The 20,376-nt window shown below is 40.3% G+C and overlaps 1 protein-coding gene across 3 annotated transcripts in view; it reads left to right on the forward strand.

Moving 5' to 3' along the window:
* The window catches only part of LOC135227177 (zinc finger protein 615-like), a 32,004-nt gene extending 11,856 nt beyond the window's left edge, over window positions 1–20,148 (forward strand). For all 3 annotated transcript variants that reach the window (XM_010586568.3, XM_010586567.3, XM_023543383.2), the window contains exons 2-4: window positions 6,365–6,491; window positions 6,734–6,829; window positions 7,402–20,148. In XM_010586568.3, coding sequence (XP_010584870.1) covers window positions 6,458–6,491; window positions 6,734–6,829; window positions 7,402–9,194 — 1,923 coding nt within the window. In that variant the 5' untranslated portion in view covers window positions 6,365–6,457 and the 3' untranslated portion in view covers window positions 9,195–20,148. The remainder of the gene's footprint in view (window positions 1–6,364; window positions 6,492–6,733; window positions 6,830–7,401) is intronic.
* The last annotated feature ends 228 nt before the right edge of the window (window positions 20,149–20,376 follow it).

A 20,376-nucleotide genomic window follows, 5' to 3' on the forward strand; every position in this document is an offset into this window, starting at 1 on the left:
GCTAGAAGAGCCAGGGGGTGGCCTACAGTGCAGTGAATTACTTAATGTGGCCCTTCTAGCCATAGTTTTTGTAACTCCCACCAAATGACTGTGTGAGATTTTGCAAATGAAGTGCTTGTGGCCCATCAAGAGGATTGGATAGATTTGCTTATAATGTAAATAAGGTGCATGGCATCCTTACATGGGTGGGACCATGGAAATAAGGTGTATGGAACCCTAAGTAGGGGATTGGTCAATTTTCCCAGCTAGGCTTAAAAGAGAGCTAATCCCAAAGCAGAGGAGGACCTGACTACCACCAGGAAGAAGACACTGGAGCAGAGTGCACCCTTTGGACCCAGGATCCCTGCGCGTAGACCCAGGAGACAGAGAGAGCTGTAGCACCAAAAATGGCAAGACAGTGAGAAGTAGCAGCAGAGAAACCATGGTTGCAGAGTCAGCAAAACCAGAAGATGGGCTGGAGACAGTGTGAGCAGAAGCTGGGTTGAGGGGCCAAGAGCCAGAGAGAGGCCTGGCTGCAACACAGCTAAGAAAAGGTTGACCTGATCAAAGAACTGTATTCTGAGCATTCCATCAACCTGAATTGTTACTTCCCTAATAAACTCCATAGCTGTGAGTCTGGTCCTCTGAGTTCTGTGTGGCCACTGCAATGAATTATCAAACCCAGCAGAAAAGTAGAGAGTGCTGTGGGAGGGACAGTTGGTGTCAAAACTGGTGAAAAGGTTGATGAGGAAAGGCATGTCTGACCTCCACCTCACAGGAATCAACCTTGAGCTGTTGATCTTGGTATCTCTTTCCCCATTGTGAAGTTAGAGAAGGTCAGAAACCACTGCTGCCATGCCATTTTTATAGTTCAGAACTTTTCACGGTCCTTAGAGCTTTCAATTTTGCTTTTCTGTTACTGTATAAGAATCTCTACAGAAACTATGAAATGCTTAGGTTAGACCTGTCTTAGATGTCTAGTGCTGCTGTAACAGAATCCCATAAATGGGTGGCTTTAACAAACAGAAATTTATTTTCTCATAGTTTAGAAGGCTAGATGTCCAAATTCAGGGCGTCAGCTCTAGGGGAAGGCTTTCTCTCTCTGTCAGCTCTGGAGGAAGGTCCTTGTCTCTTCAGCTTCTGTTTTCCTGTTTCCTTGGAGAGCTCTGTGTGGCTTGACTTCTCTCTTCTCCCATTTCTGCTTCTTGCTTGCTTGTTTAATCTCTTTTGTATCTGAAAAGAGATTGACTCAAGACATACCCTACACTAATTCTGTCTCATTAACATAAAAAAGACATCTCATTCCCAAATGTGATTGTAACTACAGGCATAGAGGTTAGGATTTACAATACATAATTTTGGGGGACACCATTCAATGTATAACATTCTACCCTTTGGCCCTCAAAAGTTACATCCATGACACATGCAAAACATATTCACCCCATCACATCATCCCAAAAGTCTTAAATCAACTACAAGTCCAAAATTTCATCTTCCGAGTCATCTAATTCAAATATGGGTATGACTTTAGGCATATTCCATCCTGGGCCAAAATTCCTTTTCATCTGTGAACCTATGAAATCTATACTACAAGTTATCTGTTTCCAAAATACAGTGGTGGAACAGGCACCAGGTAAACATTGCTATTACAAGTGGGAGAAATTGTAGGAAAAGAAGGATAACGGGCACCAAGCAAGTCCAAAACCCAGCAGAGCAATTTACGTTAGCTTTTGAGGCTTGAAAATAATCCTCTCTTTTTTGGAACCATCTGGGCAAGGGCCCACCCTCCAGACTCTGGGTGTTGGCCATGCTTCCTGAATTCTGGGTAGAGGCCCCTTGGCCCTGGGCTTCAGCTCTGCCTTCCAGGCCCACGTGGTTGGCAACACTGCTCCCTCGATTCTGGCATCCCCAGCCCCGACAGGCCCTGTTCTTCTCCCCCTTGGGCTTGGCAGCCCTGCCCCCTCAGCTGTAGGCAGTGGCCCCATCCTCCTGGCACAACTTAAAGGCAGCCCCATGCTCTAGAACTGAGTTGGTGAAGATCGGACTCTGTGAAACCTGGGAGACCATGGCCCCAAGCTTTGAAACCCAGAAGGTGCTGCTTCCTGTGCACTTCCCAACAGTTCTTATCTATTTGCTGCTGTAGGGATGGATGGTCCTTTTCTTGGAGGACAACAGATGTAGTTCCTTTGGCCTGTTTCCTTCCTGTAGAATTCCAAGAGGCAGACAGTATTCTTCCCTTTCATTCCTTCTCTGCCTCCTTCAGTCTAAGCTGATGGGTTTTCTGCTGTGGTCGTTGCTTCAGTCCATCAGTTACTGGCTTAATGTCTTTAACAAAAGATTGTGTAGCCACATCCTTGATGAACATTCTAGGACACATGTCATTAGATTGTGCAACAGAATTTTCCAAATCTTTAAATTTTGTTTTCATTTTGCACAGTTCATGCTTAAGTTTATCTGTTTCCTCTTGCAATTTACTATAAGCTGGAAGGAGAAACCACGTTGTGCCTTTTAAGATGTTGCTTAGAAATCTCTTCAGCCAGATATCCAAATTCATCACTTACAAGTTCTACCTTCTACCAAACATTCGAACATAATTCAGACAAGTTCTTTGCCACTGCATAAAAAGCATTGCCCTTCTTCAGTTGTCCAGTCACATGTTCATCATTTGCTTTTAAAGCCTCATCAGAAGCACATTTATTGTCCACATTTCTAGCCACATTCTGTGGCTGGCACCATATATGTTCTTTAAAACGATAGAAACTTTTTCTGTAGCTGTCCTCACTTCTGAGCCCTCGCCAGAATTGCCTTCGATATCCATAACTCTACTAATGTTCTCTTTAAGGAAATCTAGGCTTTTATTATTGTTTGTGTTGTTGTTAGGTGCCATTGAGTCAGTTTTGACTCATAATGATCCTGTATACAACGGAACAAAACACTGCTCGGTCCTGTGCCACCCTCACAGTCATTGTTAGCCTCGAGCCCGTTATTGGAGCCACAGTGTTAGTCTATCTCATTGAGGGTCTTCCTCTTTCGCTGACTTTCTACTTCACCAGGCATGATATCCTTCAGGGACTGGTCCCTCCTAATAACACGTCCAAACTATGTGAGATGAAGTCTTGCCATCCTTGCTTCTAATGAGCATTCTGGCTGTACTTCTTCCAAGACAAATTTGTTTGTTCTTCTGGCAATCCATGGTATATTCAATATTCATCTCCGACGCCGTAATTCAGATGCGTCAATTCTTCTTTGGTCTTCCTTATTCATTGTCCAGTTTTCACATGCATATGAAGCGATTAAAAGCACCACGGCTTGGTCAGGTGCAACTTAGTCCCTTAAAGTGACATCTTTGCTTTTTAACACTTTAAAGAGATCTTTTGCAGCACCTTTGCCCAATGCAATGCTAGTCTTTTGATTTCTTGACTGTTGCTTCTCTGGGTGTTGATTGTGGATCCAAGTAAAATGAAACCCTTTACAACATCAACCTTTTCTCCATTTATCATGCAACAGCTTATTGATCCAGTTGTAAGAATTTTTGTTTTCTTTATGTTTAGGGGTAATCCATACTGAAGGCTGTAGTCCTTGATGTTCATCCGTAAGTGCTTCAAGTCCTCTTCACTTTCAGCAAGCAAGGTTGTGTCATCTGCATAACACAGGTTGTTAATGAGTCTTCCACCAATCCAGCTTCTTGGATTATTTGCTCAGCATGTAGATTAAATAAGTGTGGTGAGAGGATACAACCCTGATGCATACCTTTCTTGACTTTAAACCACACAGCCCTTGTTCTGTTCAAATGACTACCTCTTGGTCTAAGTACAGGTTCCTCAAGAGCACAATTAAGCGTTCTGGAATTCCCATTCTTAGCAATGTTACCCATAATTTGTTATGATCCACACAGTTGAATGCATTTGCATAGTCAATAAAACACAGGTAAACATCATCCTGGTGTTCTCTGCTTTCAGCCAGGATCCATCTGTTATCAGCGGTGATATATAGGGTTGCTATGAGTCGGAATTGACTTGACGGCACTGGGTTTGGTTTTTTTTTCATCCCCTTTGCCACATCCACTTCAGAATCCTGCTTGAATTTCTGGAAGTTCCCTTTTGATGTACTTCTGCAACCACTTTTGAATGATCTTCAGCAAAATTTTGCTCTTGTCTGATGTTAATTATATTGTTTGATAATTTCCACATTCTGTTGGATCACCTTTCTTTTGAATGGGTAGAAATATGGGTCTTTTCCAGTTGGCCGGAAAGCTGTTTTCCAAATTTCTTGGCATAGATGAGTGAGCTCTTCTAGCACTGCATCTGTTTGTTGAAACATCTCAACTGGTATTCCGTCAATTCCTGGAGGCCCGTTTTTCACCAGTGCCTTCAGTGCAGCTTGGATCTCTTCCCTTAGTACCGTTGGTTCTTTATCAGTTACTATCTCCTGAAATGGTTGAACACTGACCAATTATTTTTGGTATAGTGACTGTATATTCTATCTTCTTTTGATGCTTCCTGTGTTGTTCAGTATTTTGCACATAGAAATCCTTCAGTATTGCAACTCAAGGCTTGAATTTTCTCTTTAGTTGTTTCAGCTTGAGAAATGCCAAGCATGTTCTTCCCTTTGGTTTTCTATCTCCAGGTATTTGCACATGTCGTTATAATACTGTCTTATTTATCTAGTGCTGCTGTAACAGCAATACGAGTGGATGGCTTTGACAAAGAGAATTTAGTTTCTCATAGTCCAGTCGCTAGTAGCCAAAATTCAGGGCATCAGCTCTTCTCCCAGCACTACTTTCTTGGTGCTTTGAGATCCCCCCTCTCTGCTAGATTCCCTTTCCTTTTATCTCTTGTAAGATAAAAGGTGGTGCAGGCCACAGCCCAGGGAAACTCCCTTTACATTGGATCAGAGATGCCACCCTGGTAAGGGTGTTACAATTCCACCCTAATCCTCTTTAACATAAAATTACAATCACAAAATGGAGGACAACCACACAATACTGGGAATCATGGCCTAACCAAGTTGACACATATTTTGGGGTGACACAATTCAATCCATGGCAAATACTTTACTTTGTCTTCTCAAGCCACCCTCTGAAATCTTCTGTTCAGCTCTTTTACTTCATCATTTTTTCCATTCACTTTAGCTACTTGACATTCAAGAGCAAGGTACAGAGTCTCTTCTGACATCCATTTTGGTCTTTTCTTTCTTTTTAATGACCTCTCGCTTTCTTCATATATGTTGTCCTTGATGTCATTCCGGAACTCGTCTGGTCTTTGGTCATTAGAGTTCAATGGGTCAAACCTGTTCTTGAGATGGTCTCTAAATTCAGGTGGGATATACTCAGGGTCATACTTTGGCTATCATGGACTTGTTCTGATATTCTTCAGTTTCAACTTGCATATGAGCAGTTGATGGTCTGTTATAAAGTCAGCCCCCAGCCTTGTTCTGACTGATGATATTGAGCTTTTCCATCATCTTTATCTACAGATGTAGTCAGTTTGACTCCTGTGTATTCCATCTGGTGAAGTCCACTTGTATATTCACTGTTTTTGTTGGTAAAGAAAGGTTTTTGCAATGAAGAAGTTGTTGGTCTTGCAGAATTCTATCGTGTGACCCCCAGCATCATTTCTGTCACCAAGGCCACATTTTCCAACTACCAGTCCTTCTTTATTTCCAGCTTTTGCATTCCAGTCACCAGTAATTATCAATGTATCCTGAGTTTGATCAATTTCAGGTTGTGTAAGTTGGTAAAAATCATCAGTGTTTTCCATCTTTGGCCTTAGTGATTGCTGTGTAAATTTAAATAAGTCATATATATGTATATATAATTTATATATATTCTTCAAATATATATATAATTTATGTATATAACTTATATATGTTCCTGTGCATATTCTTCTAAGAATAACTTTTTTCCAATTTTCACACTCTCATGTGCTTTTTACAAATTTTGTACGATTTATTTTATTTGGTATATTAAACCCATTTATCTAGTATATACTGTCCTGCGATTCTAACATCTAGTGTCTCTTCATTGCTGATTTTGGTATTGGCACTGAAGGATTATGGTGAATATAGGAATTTGTGTTATTGATTTACTTGTAAATAGCATACAATTTCATATTGGCAAGTAGATTATATATGTATATATCAAGGTTCTACCTTAGTAAGGGGGTTTACTGGCTACATATTACAGAAACTTCTTTGAATTTTTAACCTCCTTGGATGAATGGGGGACTACACACTTAAGAATATTTTACAAGGATTTTGATTCTGTCACAATGAATTAAGGAAAAAAAATTACTATATGGTGAAAAGAACAGGATAACTTCTTTACATTCCTTCCATATCATCAAAAAAAAACATTCCTTCACTAAACAGCTCCCTGTTATTACAGGAATCACTGACATTCGATGATGTGGCTGTGGAATTCACCTGGGCAGAGTGGCAGCTACTTGGTCCTGATCAGAAGGACCTGTACCGGGATGTGATGCTGGAGAACTATAACAACCTGGTGTCAGTGGGTAAGAAAGCTACCCTGTGTCACTCAGAAACTCTTCAGAGTATCTGTAGTACTCTTAAGTGATAGATTCTCAGATTGTTTTCTTGCCTTAGGCAAAACAGTATAAAATGCCCTCTTCTGAGAGAAGAGCCTTGACTTTGCAGATGTGAAAACTCTGTAGTCCCTCGATGTAACATTTTTCCTTCTCGATATACCATAGCCCTGTTCGACATGTGTAAGTCTTCTATAATTTTCCGTGAACAGGGTATCAAGCTGGCAAACCAGATGCACTCTCCAAGTTGGAAGAAAGAAAAGAACTGTGGACAACAGAAGATGAAATCCACTGTCAAATCTGTCCAGGTGAGTGAATAATAACCAACAAGGTGAGTGGTTGAGGAAATCATTCTAGACATTCAGAGAAAGTGCCACAGCTCTGAGGATATCTTAGGTACCTAAACAGCCCCTCCACCAATCCCCCTTGTCATATGAAAATCCTTTTCTTCCTCTTTGTAAATCTATATGATCCCTGTTTATATTATCTTACAACTTGATCAGCTCTGTGTAAAGTGCTTTGGGTTTTCTTTTTTTTTTTTTTAATAATTTTTTATTGTGGTGATTGTTGAGAACTGCATTAGGTTTTTTGTTGCTTTTAGTAGGTTTTGTAAGGAACGATTTAGAAAGCAGCCAGATCTGTAGAGATTGTAAATTATATAGTTTTGTTTTTATACTGACTGCTTTACCTTTTGCCGAGTTTACATTATTGTGTTTTTACCAGTGTGCAAGGGATAAGGAACATTTATGCAGGGTGTTTTTTAATACTGATATCTTAGGGTTGTCACTAAAGACCCTTCACACACCAAAGTATTTTTAAAATTCTTTTATGCCAAACTGAGATTATGAAACAATTAATTTCATTGTCTTCTCTTTCCTAGAAATCAGGAAGGTTGATGAACATCTCCAGCATCATTTGCAAAAGCAAGGAATTCAGAAGTGTATGAAACAATGCTATGAACATAATGCATTTGGAAATATTTTTAATCAGAGAAAAAGTAATTTTTCATTAAAGCAACATCATGATATGTTTGACTTACATGGAAAAATTTTAAAATCAAATTTAAGTTTAGAAAACCAGAACAGAAGCTATGACCTAAAAATGTTTAATGAGTTTAATGGATATGGGCAATCCTTTCTCCACGATAAGCATGAACAACTTCATACTGATAATAAATTCCATGAAAGTGTAAAACCAAACAGCAACAAGTCTCAGGCGATTAAGCATCAGAGAACTGCTAAATTAGAGAAAACCCATGTATGCAGTGAATGTGGGAAAGCCTTCATTAAAAAGTCTCAGTTCATTGATCATCAAATGGTTCATACAGGAGAGAAACCTCATGGATGCAGTACGTGTGGGAAAGCATTTTCCAGAAAGTCCAGGCTTACTGAGCATCAGAGAACTCATGCAGGGCTGAAACACTATGAATGCACTGAATGTGACAAAACATTTCTGAAGAAATCACAACTCAATATACATCAGAAAAGTCATATGGGAGAGAAACCCCATACATGCAATGAATGTGGGAAAGCTTTCATCAAGAAATGTCGGCTTATTTATCATCAGCGAACTCATACAGGAGAGAAACCTCATGGGTGCAGTCTATGTGGGAAAGCCTTTTCTACAAAGTTTAGTCTCTCTACTCATCAGAAAACTCATACAGGAGAGAAGCCCTATACATGCAGTGAGTGTGGAAAATGCTTCTTTGAGAAGAGACGTCTCATCATACATCAGCGAACTCATACTGGAGAGAAACCCTTTATATGCAATGAGTGTGGAAAAGGCTTCCCCCTAAAGAACCCTCTTATCAGACATCAACGAACACATACAGGGGAGAAACCTTATGTATGCAGCGAATGTGGAAAAGGCTTCACCATGAAGAGTGATCTCATTGTACATCGGCGTACTCATACCGCAGAGAAACCGTATGTATGCAGTGATTGTGGAAAAGGCTTCACCGTCAAAACCCGTCTAATTGTACATCAGCGAACTCATACAGGAGAGAAACCTTATGTGTGCAATGAATGTGGAAAAGGCTTCCCAGCAAGGATCCGACTGGTTGGACATCAACGAACTCACACTGGAGAGAAGCCCTATATATGCAATGAATGCGGAAAAGGCTTCACCGAGAAGAGCCATCTCAATGTACATCGGCGCACTCATACTGGAGAGAAACCCTATATATGCAGTGAATGTGGAAAAGGCTTAACTGGGAAAAGCATGCTCATTGCACATCAGCGAACTCATACTGGAGAGAAACCCTATAAGTGCAATGAATGTGGAAAGGGCTTCACCATTAAGAGCACTCTAGATATACATGAACGAACTCATACTGGAGAGGAACCCTACAAATGCAATGAATGTGGTAAAGCGTTCAGGAAGAAGACATGCCTCATACAACATCAGAGATTTCACACAGGAAAAACTTCCTTTGCGTGTACTGAATGTGGAAAATTCTCTTTGCGAAAGTATGATCTCATTACCCATCAGAGAATTCACACAGGAGAGAAACCATATGAATGCAGTGTATGTGGAAAAGCCTTCACCACCAAGTCAGGGCTCAATGTTCATCATCGGAAACATACAGGAGAGAGGCCCTATGGATGCAGCGATTGTGGGAAATCTTTTGCCCACTTGTCAATCCTTGTTAAACATAAGAGAATGCACACGTAGTCATTGTGGAAAGCCTGTTTCCAGTTTTGGGTTCCTGAATATTAGAATTTGCACAGAAGAATAACTAAATGAATGCAGACAATGTGGTAGTGTCTTTAGTGATCAGTTAATGTGATCAAAAAGGACATATGGAAATAAAACATAAAAATCATTCTAGATGAAACTTTTTTAGGTCAATTTATGTCTAAAAGATATATACTGAGATAAATGCTGTGAATGGACAGACTAGGAAAGACCACAATGGGAATATAGTCTCTGTTATCAGTGTAACTCAACATATTTGGATGTGTTTAAGTTTACAAGTAGCATTGCATAGTTTATGAAGCCAACATTAATATGATTTTCTGTATGTTTTTTAAAATAAGTTCAAATTCACAAAAACATGTAGAAATAATCTGGAGAATTTTCATGTACCCTTCACCCAGCTTCTTCCAAAGATAGCATGTTTTAAAAGGCATACATTTTTGTTTCCTTTTTATGTGTAGTTTTAATAAATTTTATCTCATGTATGGATCTATGTAATTAGCAGCACAACTAAGATCCAGAAGTGTTACATTAACTCATTCTTCCTCATGGTAACCCTTTATAATCACACCCTTTCTCTGGCCCTAACCCTTGGCAACCATTGATCTGTTTATCTATACTAATTTGTCATTTGTAGAATGTTGTATAAATGGAATCAAAGAATATACCCTTTTGAAACTGACTATTTTACCTTAAGCGAAGTCACTTTAATGTCCATCCAAGTTATTCTGTGTTTCCATAGTTGCTTTAATTTCATTGTTGAGTAGTAATACATGATATGGATATACCATCATTTACCCATTCAAACATTGAAGGACATTGGAATTTGTAATGTAGTGATTGTAGCGTCAGAGGTCTCTAACTTCACAAGAAGGAAAGAGAGTCAAGATCAGGATCAGCCCAAAGCTAATTCCTGTGAGATGGAGGTCAGACATACCTCCACTTTACAACCTTTTTACCAATTCTGACACCAACCATACTCCCCATGACACTGTCTACTCTCTGTTTGGTTTGATAATTCATTGCAGTGGCCACACAGAGCTCACAGACCATACTCAGATTATGTGACTTATTAGGGAAGTAACAGGCCACAATTCTGGATCAACTTGGAAATAACTGGATAGAACTCTGTATACAGTTCTTCAGTCAGGGTGGTTTTCAAACAAGACAGCTCACAGCTTCTTCTCAGCCATCCCTATAGGCAGGCCTTGAGCCTGCAGACAGGCCTTCCTCTGGACTGTGCCCTCCAGGCCCCACCCACTGTGCTTGGCCCCTGCCAGGCGAGTGTTACAGCTCTTTAGCTCTGCCTACAAGTGCCTGGAAGCATCCTTCTCAGCCAGTAAGCAACCTGCCCAAAGGGGGTCAGCTCTGTCACTCCGTATGTCAGTGATGGAACTACAGCCACTGGGAAGCTTACCGCAGATGTCTCGAACTGGTCTCCTGGTTTGCTCATGCTGCCACTGTTCCATCTTACACCATCTCCAGTATTACAGCTCTCTTCTTGGTCTAGGAGGTTTTCAGTGCAGGGACCGTGGGTCTGAAGGATGTGCTCAGTTACTGGCTCTTCTTGTTGATGGTAGTGAGAGCCCCCTCATCCTCTGTGGGATTGGCACTTTCAGGCCTAGCTTGATGGCAAAATTGACCCAGTCTCCTCAGTAGGCCCACAGGGACCTTATTTGCATAGTAATTGACCTATTCCTGCAAGAGTTTTACACACCTTGTTTGCATAGTAGACTAACAAATTCCTTTGCTGTACTGCGTGGCTCAGCTAATTATTTTGGCAGAATTATGAACCCAAGGCAAGAAAGGCCATATATAAACAGAAACAATTGTACTACAGAGTTGTTTCTGTTTTTTGTTTTTCTTTTTTACTGTTATGATAATGGTTCTATGATCATTCTTGTATAAGTGTATTGCGTAAATACGAGTTTTCATTTCTCTCGGGTAAGTACTCAGTATGAAGTGTACTAATGTTATGTATTAGAAAAATATCACAGATTTGCTTTTGATATTTAGAACTATAATCCATGTTAGCTAGTTTTTATATATGGGGTGAGGTTTAAAGTTTATTTTCTTTATCTGTGGTTTTCCCGTTGTTCTTAAACTATTTGTTGAAAATTTTTTTTTCCACTAAATTGTTTTTGCATATTTGTAAAAAAAATCAATTGTCTGTACATGTGTGGGTCCATTTCTTGATTCTCTGTTTTGTTTTGTTGATCTGTATGTCTGTCCCTCTGCTAATAACGTACTATCACAATTATTGTAGATATATAGTTAGCTGAAAATTTGAGTATTAAGAATCCTTCAGCTTTTTCTTTTTCAGAATCGTTTTCGCTATCCTAGTTCCTTTGCCTTTCCCTATAAATTTTAGAATAATCCTGCCTATACCAACTTCCTCTATGGGGCAGTTCTACTCTGTCCTATAGGGTCACTGTGAGTCAGAATCGACTCGACAGCAATGGGTTTGGTTTTTTTGGTATACTGACTCTGGGATAAAAATGTCAATTTGGCCTTTGTCTTTGGTTCCTGAAAGATAACCCTTGAAATTTCCCAAGTGATCAAGATGTCTATGTTGTCTACAACTGCTGGGCAACACTTGAAATTTTGTGCGAATGTGTGGGGGCTACATGGTACACATTGTCAGGAAGGGGGCATGATTTAAATCAATCACTTGATCAATGATTCAATCAATCATAAATTTGCAATGAGGCACCAATCATTACTATGAAATGAAGCCAATAAAAGGCTTTGAATATGGAAGTTATTTGGCTTTCTGATTGGTGAGAACATCTGCTTTCAGGAGGGTTATGCATTTCCAATGATAGTCCTTAGGGACAATGGAAGCTCTCCACTGGAACACCTCCCAGGCCTCGTCCTGTGTGTCTCTTCATTTGTATCCTTTCTGGTTATAATGAAAAGGTAAATATAAGAGTAAAACAAAAAATTAGAGTAGATAAACCAAAAGCCCATTGTCACCGAGTCAGTTCCGACTCATAGAGACCCTGTTGGACACACTAAGGTTTCCAACGAGCGGCTGGTGGATTCAAACTGCTGACCTTTTAGTTAGCTGCCAAGCTCTTAACCACTGCGCCACCAGGGCTCCACAAGTGTAGATTAAAAAAAAAAAAAGTTTAGCCTCCATAAATTGTTTGAGCTGTTCCAGGGAATTAATGAACGTACAACAGCAGTAAGAGCCAGCACAGGTTGGTATCTATGTATTTGGCAGTCTGAAGGACTGTGTGCCCTTTTAACTTGTGTGCCCTGACCTAACTTGGGTGGCTGAATCAGAAGGGCTGCACAGGCAGCCGGTCTGGAGACAAGGGCTGGTAAGTCAGAAGTTAAGGGGGCTGAGGACCCCAGAGGTTGCAGCTGGTACCACCTAACCTAGGCCAGGGTGGCTGGGCGTAAGAGAGAGAGTGTCACTTGGGCAGCTGGTGACACAGGTGGGGAAGCAGGAAGGTTAGGGTTGCATCCATTTCCAGATGGGAATTGGATTCATGCTGATCCTTAGCAATGAAGGTGAGACTTGCCCACTGGGTCCCTTGCTAAGTACACCTATCAAAATTGTAGTGAGTTTATTGGAAGTGCATTAAACCTGTAACTCCATTTGGGGAAGATTTGACCTATTTCCTATGTTGAGCCTTCCAACCTACAAATATGATTCTCTTTCCATTTAGTTTGGTTTTTCTTGATGTATTTTATCAGGTTATTTTTGTTTGTTTTTAGTTTATATAATATACACCCTGTACATGTCTTGTTAGAGAGCCCTCGTGGTGCAAACAATTAAGTACTTGGCTGCTAAGCAAAAGTTTGGTGTTTCGAACTCACCCAGTGGCACTGTGGGAAGAAGACCTGGCTATCTGCTTGTGGGAAGATTACAGCCAAGAAACATGATTAAGCAATTCTATGTCACATGGGGTTGTTAGGTGTTGAAATTGATTGGACAGCACACAACATACTTAAATATATTATTAGAGCTATGGGGTCAATGTTACCATGTTCATTACTTAGTTTCCACTTGTTCACTGTTAGTCTACAAAATAGGATTGATTTTTGTTTTGACCTTGTACCCTGTGACTTTGATAAACTCACTGATTATCTAGGAGTTCTTTTGTAGACTCCTTGGGATTATATAGATACCTAGTATTATCTCTGAATCATGGCAGTTTTATTTTTGCTATTTCAATATATTTTGTTTTTCTTTTCTTGCCATACTTCACTAGCTAGGAGTTTCACTGTGTTTAATAGGAACAGTGAGAGTGGACATCCCAGTGATGTTCATAATTTTAGGGTCAAAGTATTTAATCTTTCACCGTTAAATATGATGCTAGCAGGAGATTTTCTTGTACATGCTTTTTACTGGTTTCAAGAAAATCCCTTGTAATCATAATTGATGAGCAATTTTTTTTTCATGAATGGATATTGGATTTCGTCAAGTGCTTTTCTGCATCAGTTTGTATGGTTATTTGGCTTCATTATACTGTTACTATGGAAGAGATTGTGTAGAATTGGTGTTATTTGTTACTTAATAGCCAGTGAACCCATCCATGCTTTGGGATTCTTTTTCCAGAAGGTTTTATAAACTATAAGTTCAATTTTGCTAATACAGGACTATTTCTTTCATTTTGTTTGTTAGTTTTTGCCTTCTGTGAAATTGGTCCTGTAGTCTACTAGTGTCAGACATTGTCTACATTCAGGAGGAGGGATGAGAATGAAGATCAGCATAAAGCTGATTCCTGTAACGTGGAATTCAGACATACGTCCACTGCCAAATTTTTCACAATTTCGGAAACCAGCAGTCACTGCCATGGGACTCCCAACTTCTCCGCTGGGTTCAATTGCAACAGGCACACGGAACTCACAGACCATACTCAAAATTATGTGCTTTAGCAGAGAAGTAACAAGCTACAACTTGGGATCAGGATCAACTTGGACATAGTAGGATACAACTCAGGAGACAGGATACAGTTCTTCAATCAGGACAGCATCCAGCCAAGACGGCTCTCAGCTTCTTTTCAGCCATGCCAGTAGGCCCTTCTCTCAGCCATACCCACAGGTAGGTGGCCCTTCTTTTGGCTGTGCCCACAAGCAGGCAGCCCTTCTCTGGGCCTCTGCCCTGCTTATGCAAGGATTACAGCTCTTTAGCTTTGCCAACAAGTGCTCAGAGACACCCCATTCTGCCAGCAAGCCTCCTGTTCAAAGGTGCTCAGCTCTCTCTTGTTCTCTGGGCCAGCAAGCCCACTGCAGCCTTTTGTAATGATCTGCTGGTTCCTGATGCTCTTACTATTGCAGTTGTTTCTCTGTCACTTGGCTCTGCTGTGGTAGCTGCCATTTCTTGCCGTCTTCAGTGTTAAAGCACTCTCTCCGGTGTCTAGGAGGTTCTCCATGTTGGGACCCCAGCTTCAAAGGTTGTGTTCTGCTCTCAGCTTTTTCTTATGGTAATGAGGTCCCCCTCAACCTCTGTGGGATTGGCTGTTATATTCAATTTCAAGGCATGGCCCTCCCAGCAATCACTCAATTTGAATAATAACTGACCAATTCCCACAAGCTCACTTAATCTTATTTGGTGCTTTTGCACACCCTACTAGCATAGTAAGATTGTAGCCTAGACAATCATCTTGGCAGAAGTATAAACTCAAGGCCAGAATGGCCATATGTAAGAGAAACCCATTGCCCTGTAGTGTGTTTCATCTAAAGTTTCAAGTTGGAGGTTGGAGTCTGTAAAAATGTCATGGTGGAGGCACTTGTCCTCCTCTAACTTCACAAAGGGAAGCATAATCAAGATCAACAGCCCAAGGCTGATCTCTGAGAAGCAAAGTTCAGACATACTTCTTCTCGCCAACCCTTTTTACCAATTCTGACACCATCTGCCCCTTCCACGGCACTCTGTGCTTCTCAGCTGGGTTCGATAAATCATTGCGATGACCACACAGAACTCACAGACAAACTTATGATTATGGTGTTTATTAGGGAAGTAACAGGTTGGAATTCAGGATAAGGAACACTCAGGATGCAGTTCTTCGATCAGAACAGCCTCTTCTCAGCTGTACCTGCAGGCCCTTGCACACTTGGCCCCTCAGCCTGGCCTCTACCATGCTTAGGCAACTGTTACAAAGCTCTTTTTCCTCTGCCATTAAGTGCCCAGAGGCACCCCACTGTGCCAATAAGCCTCTGCCCAAAAGCACACAGCTCTAGCTCCGAGAGTCAGCAAACCTAGCTCCACCAAGTGCCTGAAGGCACCCTAGTCTGCCAGAAAGCCTCCTGCCCAAAGGTGCTTAGTTTTCTTGCTCTGTGTGCCAGGAAGCCTGCCTTGCCATCTCCTGTGGTTCTGCCAGCCTTCTCTGGTCCTCTGCAGATCTGGCTCTGCTGGTGCCATTCCTCTGCTGCTGCTTCTCACCGTCTCTGGTGTTACAGCTCTCCCTCTCTGTCTTCCGTGTTGCGCCTCCTCCTGTCTCTTTCTCAGTGTCTCCCTTTAAGACTAATGGGAGGGAAAAACTGACCAATCCCTTCGTTAGGGTTCCATATACCTCATTTTCATAATCCCACCCAATCATTTGGTGGGAGTTACAAAGACTATGGCGAGAAGAGATATATTAAGCAATTCACTGCAGGCCACACCCTGGCTCTTTACACACACATATATATGGTTTTGCTTCACTGGTTTCACTTCCATAGACCGTGTATGCCCAGTCCCAATCCCTCATGTATCAATTCCAGCACTGCATCTGTTTGTTGAAATTGGTACTCCATCAATTCCTGTAGTCTTGTTTTTCACCAATGCTTTCATTGCATCTTTGACTTCTTCCTTCAGTATCATCAGTTCTTGATCATATACTACCTCCTGAAATGACTGAACATTGACCAATTGTTTTTCGTATGTTAACTCTGTGTATTGCTCCCATCCTCTTTTGATGCTTCCTGTGTTGTTCAGTATTTTGCCCATAGAATCCTTCAATATTGCAATTCGAGGCTTGAATTTTTTCTTCAGTTATTTCAGCTTGAGAAATGCAGAGCATGTTCTTCCCTTTTGGTTTTCTAACCCCAGGCCTTTGCACATGTCATTATAATATACTTTGTCTTCTTGAACCACCCTTTGAAATCTTCTGTTCCACTCTTTTGCTTCATCATTCGTTTGGTTTCTTCAGCTACTCGACATTTAAGAACAAGTTTCAGAGTCTCTTCTGACATCGATTTTGGTCTTTTCTTTCTTTGCTGTTTCTTTAATGACCTCTTGCTTTCTTCATGTATGATGTCCATGTCATTCCGAAACTTTCTGGTCTTTAATTATCAGTGTTCCATGCGTCAAATCTATTCTTGAGCTGGTCTTTAAATTCAGGTGGAATATATTCAAGATTGTATTTGGCTCTTGTGGACTTTTCCTAATTTTCTTTAGTTTCAACTTGATCTTGCATATGAGCAGTTGATGAGCTGTTCTGCAGTTGGCCCCTGGCCTTGTTCTGACTAATGATATTGAGCTTTTCCATTATCTCTTCCCACAAATGTAGTTGATTTGATTCCTGTGTATTCCATCTGGCAAGGTCCACGTGTATAGTTGCTGTTTATGTTGTTGAAAGAAGGTATTTGCAATGAAGAAGTCATTGGCCTTGCAAAATTCTATCATGCAATCTCCAGCATTGTTTCTGTCACCAAGGCAATGTGTTCCAGCTACTGGTTCTTCTTCTTTGTTTCCAACTTTTGCATTCCAATCACCAGTAATTATGAATGCATCCTGATTGCATGTTCAATCAATTTCAGACTGCAAAGGTTGGTAAAAATCTTCAATTTCTTCATCTTTGGCCTTAGTGGTTGGTGTGTAAATTTGAATAATAGTCATATTGACTGGTCTTCATTGTAGGCATATGGATATTATCCTATCACTGACAGCATTGTACTTCAGGCAAGATCTTGAAATATTCTTTTTGGATGGATGGGACACCATTCCTCTTCAATTTGTCATTCCCAGCATAGTAGGTGTCATGATTGTCTGATTGAAAATGGCCAGTGCCAGTCCATTTCAGCTCACCAGTGCCTGTGATTTTGATGTTTATGTGTTCCATTTCATTTTTGAGTATTTCCAGTTTTCCTGGATTCATGCTTTGTACATTTCACATTCTGATTATTAATGGATACTTGCAACTGTTTCTTCTCATTTTGAGCCTTGCCACATCAGCAAATGAAGGTCCCAAAAGCTTGAGTCCATCCATGTCATTAGAGTCAACTCTACTTTGAGGAGGCATCTCTTCCCCAGTCATCTTTTGAGTGCCTTCCAACATAACGGACTCATCTTCCGGCACTACTACTTCATCAACCGACCGGAGGAGATCCACATTTATGCCTATTCCAAAGAAAGGTGATCAACAGAATGTGGAAATTTTCAAACAATATCATTATTATCACATGCAAATAGAATTTTCCTGAAGATCATTCAAAAGTGGTTCCACCAGTACATCAACAGGGAACTGCCAGAAATTCATGCCGAATGCAGAAGAGGTTGTGGCACCAGAGATATCATTGGCGACATCAGATGGATCCTGCCTGAAAGCAGAGAATACAAGAAAGATGTTTACCTGTGTTTTATTGACTATGCAAAGGCATTCAACTGTGTGGATCATAACAAATTATGGATAACATTGGGGAGAATGGGAATTCTAGAACAGTTAATTGTGCTCATGAGGAACCTGTACACAGATCAAGAGGCAGTTGTTAGAACAGAACAAGGCGATACTGCGTGGTTTAGTCAGGAAAGGTGTGCATCAGGGATGTATCTTTTCACCATATTTATTCAGTCTGTATGCTCAACAAATAATCTGAGAAGCTGAACTATATGAAGAAGAGGAGGACATCAGAATTGGAGGAAGACTCGTTAACAATCTGCAATACGCATATGACACAACCTTGCTTGCTGAAAGTGAAGAGGACTTGAAGCAACTTACTGATGAAGATCAAAGACTACAGACTTCAGAATGGATTATACCTCAGTGTAAAGAAAACAAAAATCTTCACAACTGGACCAATAAGAAACATCATGATAAATGGAAAAAAGATTGAAGTCGTTGAGAATTTCACCTTACTTGCATCCACAATGGACATCCATGAATGCAACAGTCGACAATCAAATGACGTATTACGTTGGGTAAATCTGCTGCAAAAAGTCCTCTTTAAAGTGTTAAAAAGCAAAGAAGTCACTTTAAGGACTAAGGTGTGCCTGATCCATGGTGTTTTTATTCACCTTATATGCATGTGAAAGCTGGACAATGAATAAGGAAGTCGGAAGAATTGACCCCTTTGAGTTATGATGTTGGTGAAGAATATTGACTATACCACAGACTGCCAAAAGAATGAACAAATCTGTCTTGGAAGAAGTACAGCCAGAATGCTTCTTAGAAGCAAGGATGGTGAGACTTCACCTCACATACTTTGGACATGTTATCAGGAGGGACCAGTCCCTGGAGAAGAACATCATGCTTGGTAAAGCAGAGGGTCAAAGAAAAAGAGAAAGAGCCTTAACGAGATGGATTGACACAGTGACTGCAACAATGAGCTCGCGCATAACAATGATCATGAGAATGGAGAAGGACTGGGCAGTGTTGCATTTTGTCCTACAAAGGGTTGCTATGAGTTGTAACTTACTCGACGGCACCAGCTACAACAAAAACAACCCCACATGGGTACCATGAACTTTATTTACATTGTTAGCAAGCTATTCCATTCCTTTGGTGGGCCACAATTACCTTATTTGTATAGTCCCATCCAGTCACTTGGGTGGGTGTTATAAGACCATGCTGAGAAAGGCCATATAAAAATAATCCCACCACACCTAACAAACTCCATAAATGTGAGTATGGTCTGTGACTTGTGTGTGGCCATTGCAACGAATTATCAAACCCAGGAAACATGTAGAGAGTGCCATGGGAAGGATGCCTGGTGTCAGAGTTGGTAAAAAGTTTGGAGAACCTGTTTGACCTCCACCTCATAAGAATCAACCTTGGGCTGATGTTTCACTTGATTCTCCCTCCTCCTCCTTGTGAATTTGAGTTGTTTACCACTACACAGTCATGTTTTTTACACTCAGAAATCTTCATTTATTTTTATTTGTATGTAGATTATAATTTTTGCAACTATATATATATATTTTACTCCTCTCTAAAAAGTTTTCTACTGTAGAACAGTAGATTAGTTTTAACAGCTGGATAGTCATACATGTAATATTTAATAATACAACTTCATATTTCATAAATTTATAGAATTGTGTGGCCATCACTACAACGCAACTTTCAGAACACTTCCATGAACCCCTCAAATTAGTTGGATGATGTGTTGTTATTGTTGAATTTTGGAAGTTTTTTTTTTTTTTTTAATATATTTAGAATACAAATCCTTTATCAGATGTATAATGTGGAAATATTTTTTTCCCAATCTATGCCTTCCCTTTTCATTTTCTTAAATAGTGTATATAGAATTAAAAAAGTTTTTAATTTAAATAAGTCCAATTTTTTTTTGTCCATGCATTTTGTGTCTTGTCATGGAACCCTCTGCTTAAACCATTTCATGAAGAATTTCTTCCACATTTTTCTTAGCTTTTATATTTTTTTCTTCTTAAATGTTGATCTATGATTCATTTTGTGTTAACATTTGTGTATAGTTTGAGTGAAGGGTCTTAGCTCCTTTTCTTAGATATGGATATGCAATTATCCCAGCACCATTTGTTGAAAAGACTATCCACATTGAATTGTCTTGGCACCTCCAGCAAAAAGCTATTGACCCTAATATTTTCCGTTTCTCAATTCAGTTCCCGCAGTCTTGTGTGTTAGGCTTTTCCATTGGCTACAGAACTTTACTGCCCTTTAGTGGCCTTTCCTCTTTGTGCTCATCCCAAATATAACCCAGGCTCTGGCCAGCAGCTCTTTTCCCTTCTTCTGTCATGGCGACCTTCATACCACAATAAAAAAACTTCTCCAAAATTTTTCTGTCTTTAAAAGCTGCTTTCTGCCAGCCATTTACTTTCAGAAGCTTTCCTTGGTTGTGGCTTTACCAGCTTTTTGCCTTTTCTTTTCCCACTAGCGCATTCTCTGCTGTACTGACACTTGAACTCCTACTTTAACGGTTTCTAAAAAAAGAAAAAATTAACATACTACGTGTCTGCCCAGCCTGCCGAAAT

The sequence above is a fragment of the Loxodonta africana genome, chromosome 11 (genome assembly GCF_030014295.1).
Source record: "Loxodonta africana isolate mLoxAfr1 chromosome 11, mLoxAfr1.hap2, whole genome shotgun sequence".
Lineage (NCBI taxonomy): Eukaryota > Metazoa > Chordata > Mammalia > Proboscidea > Elephantidae > Loxodonta > Loxodonta africana.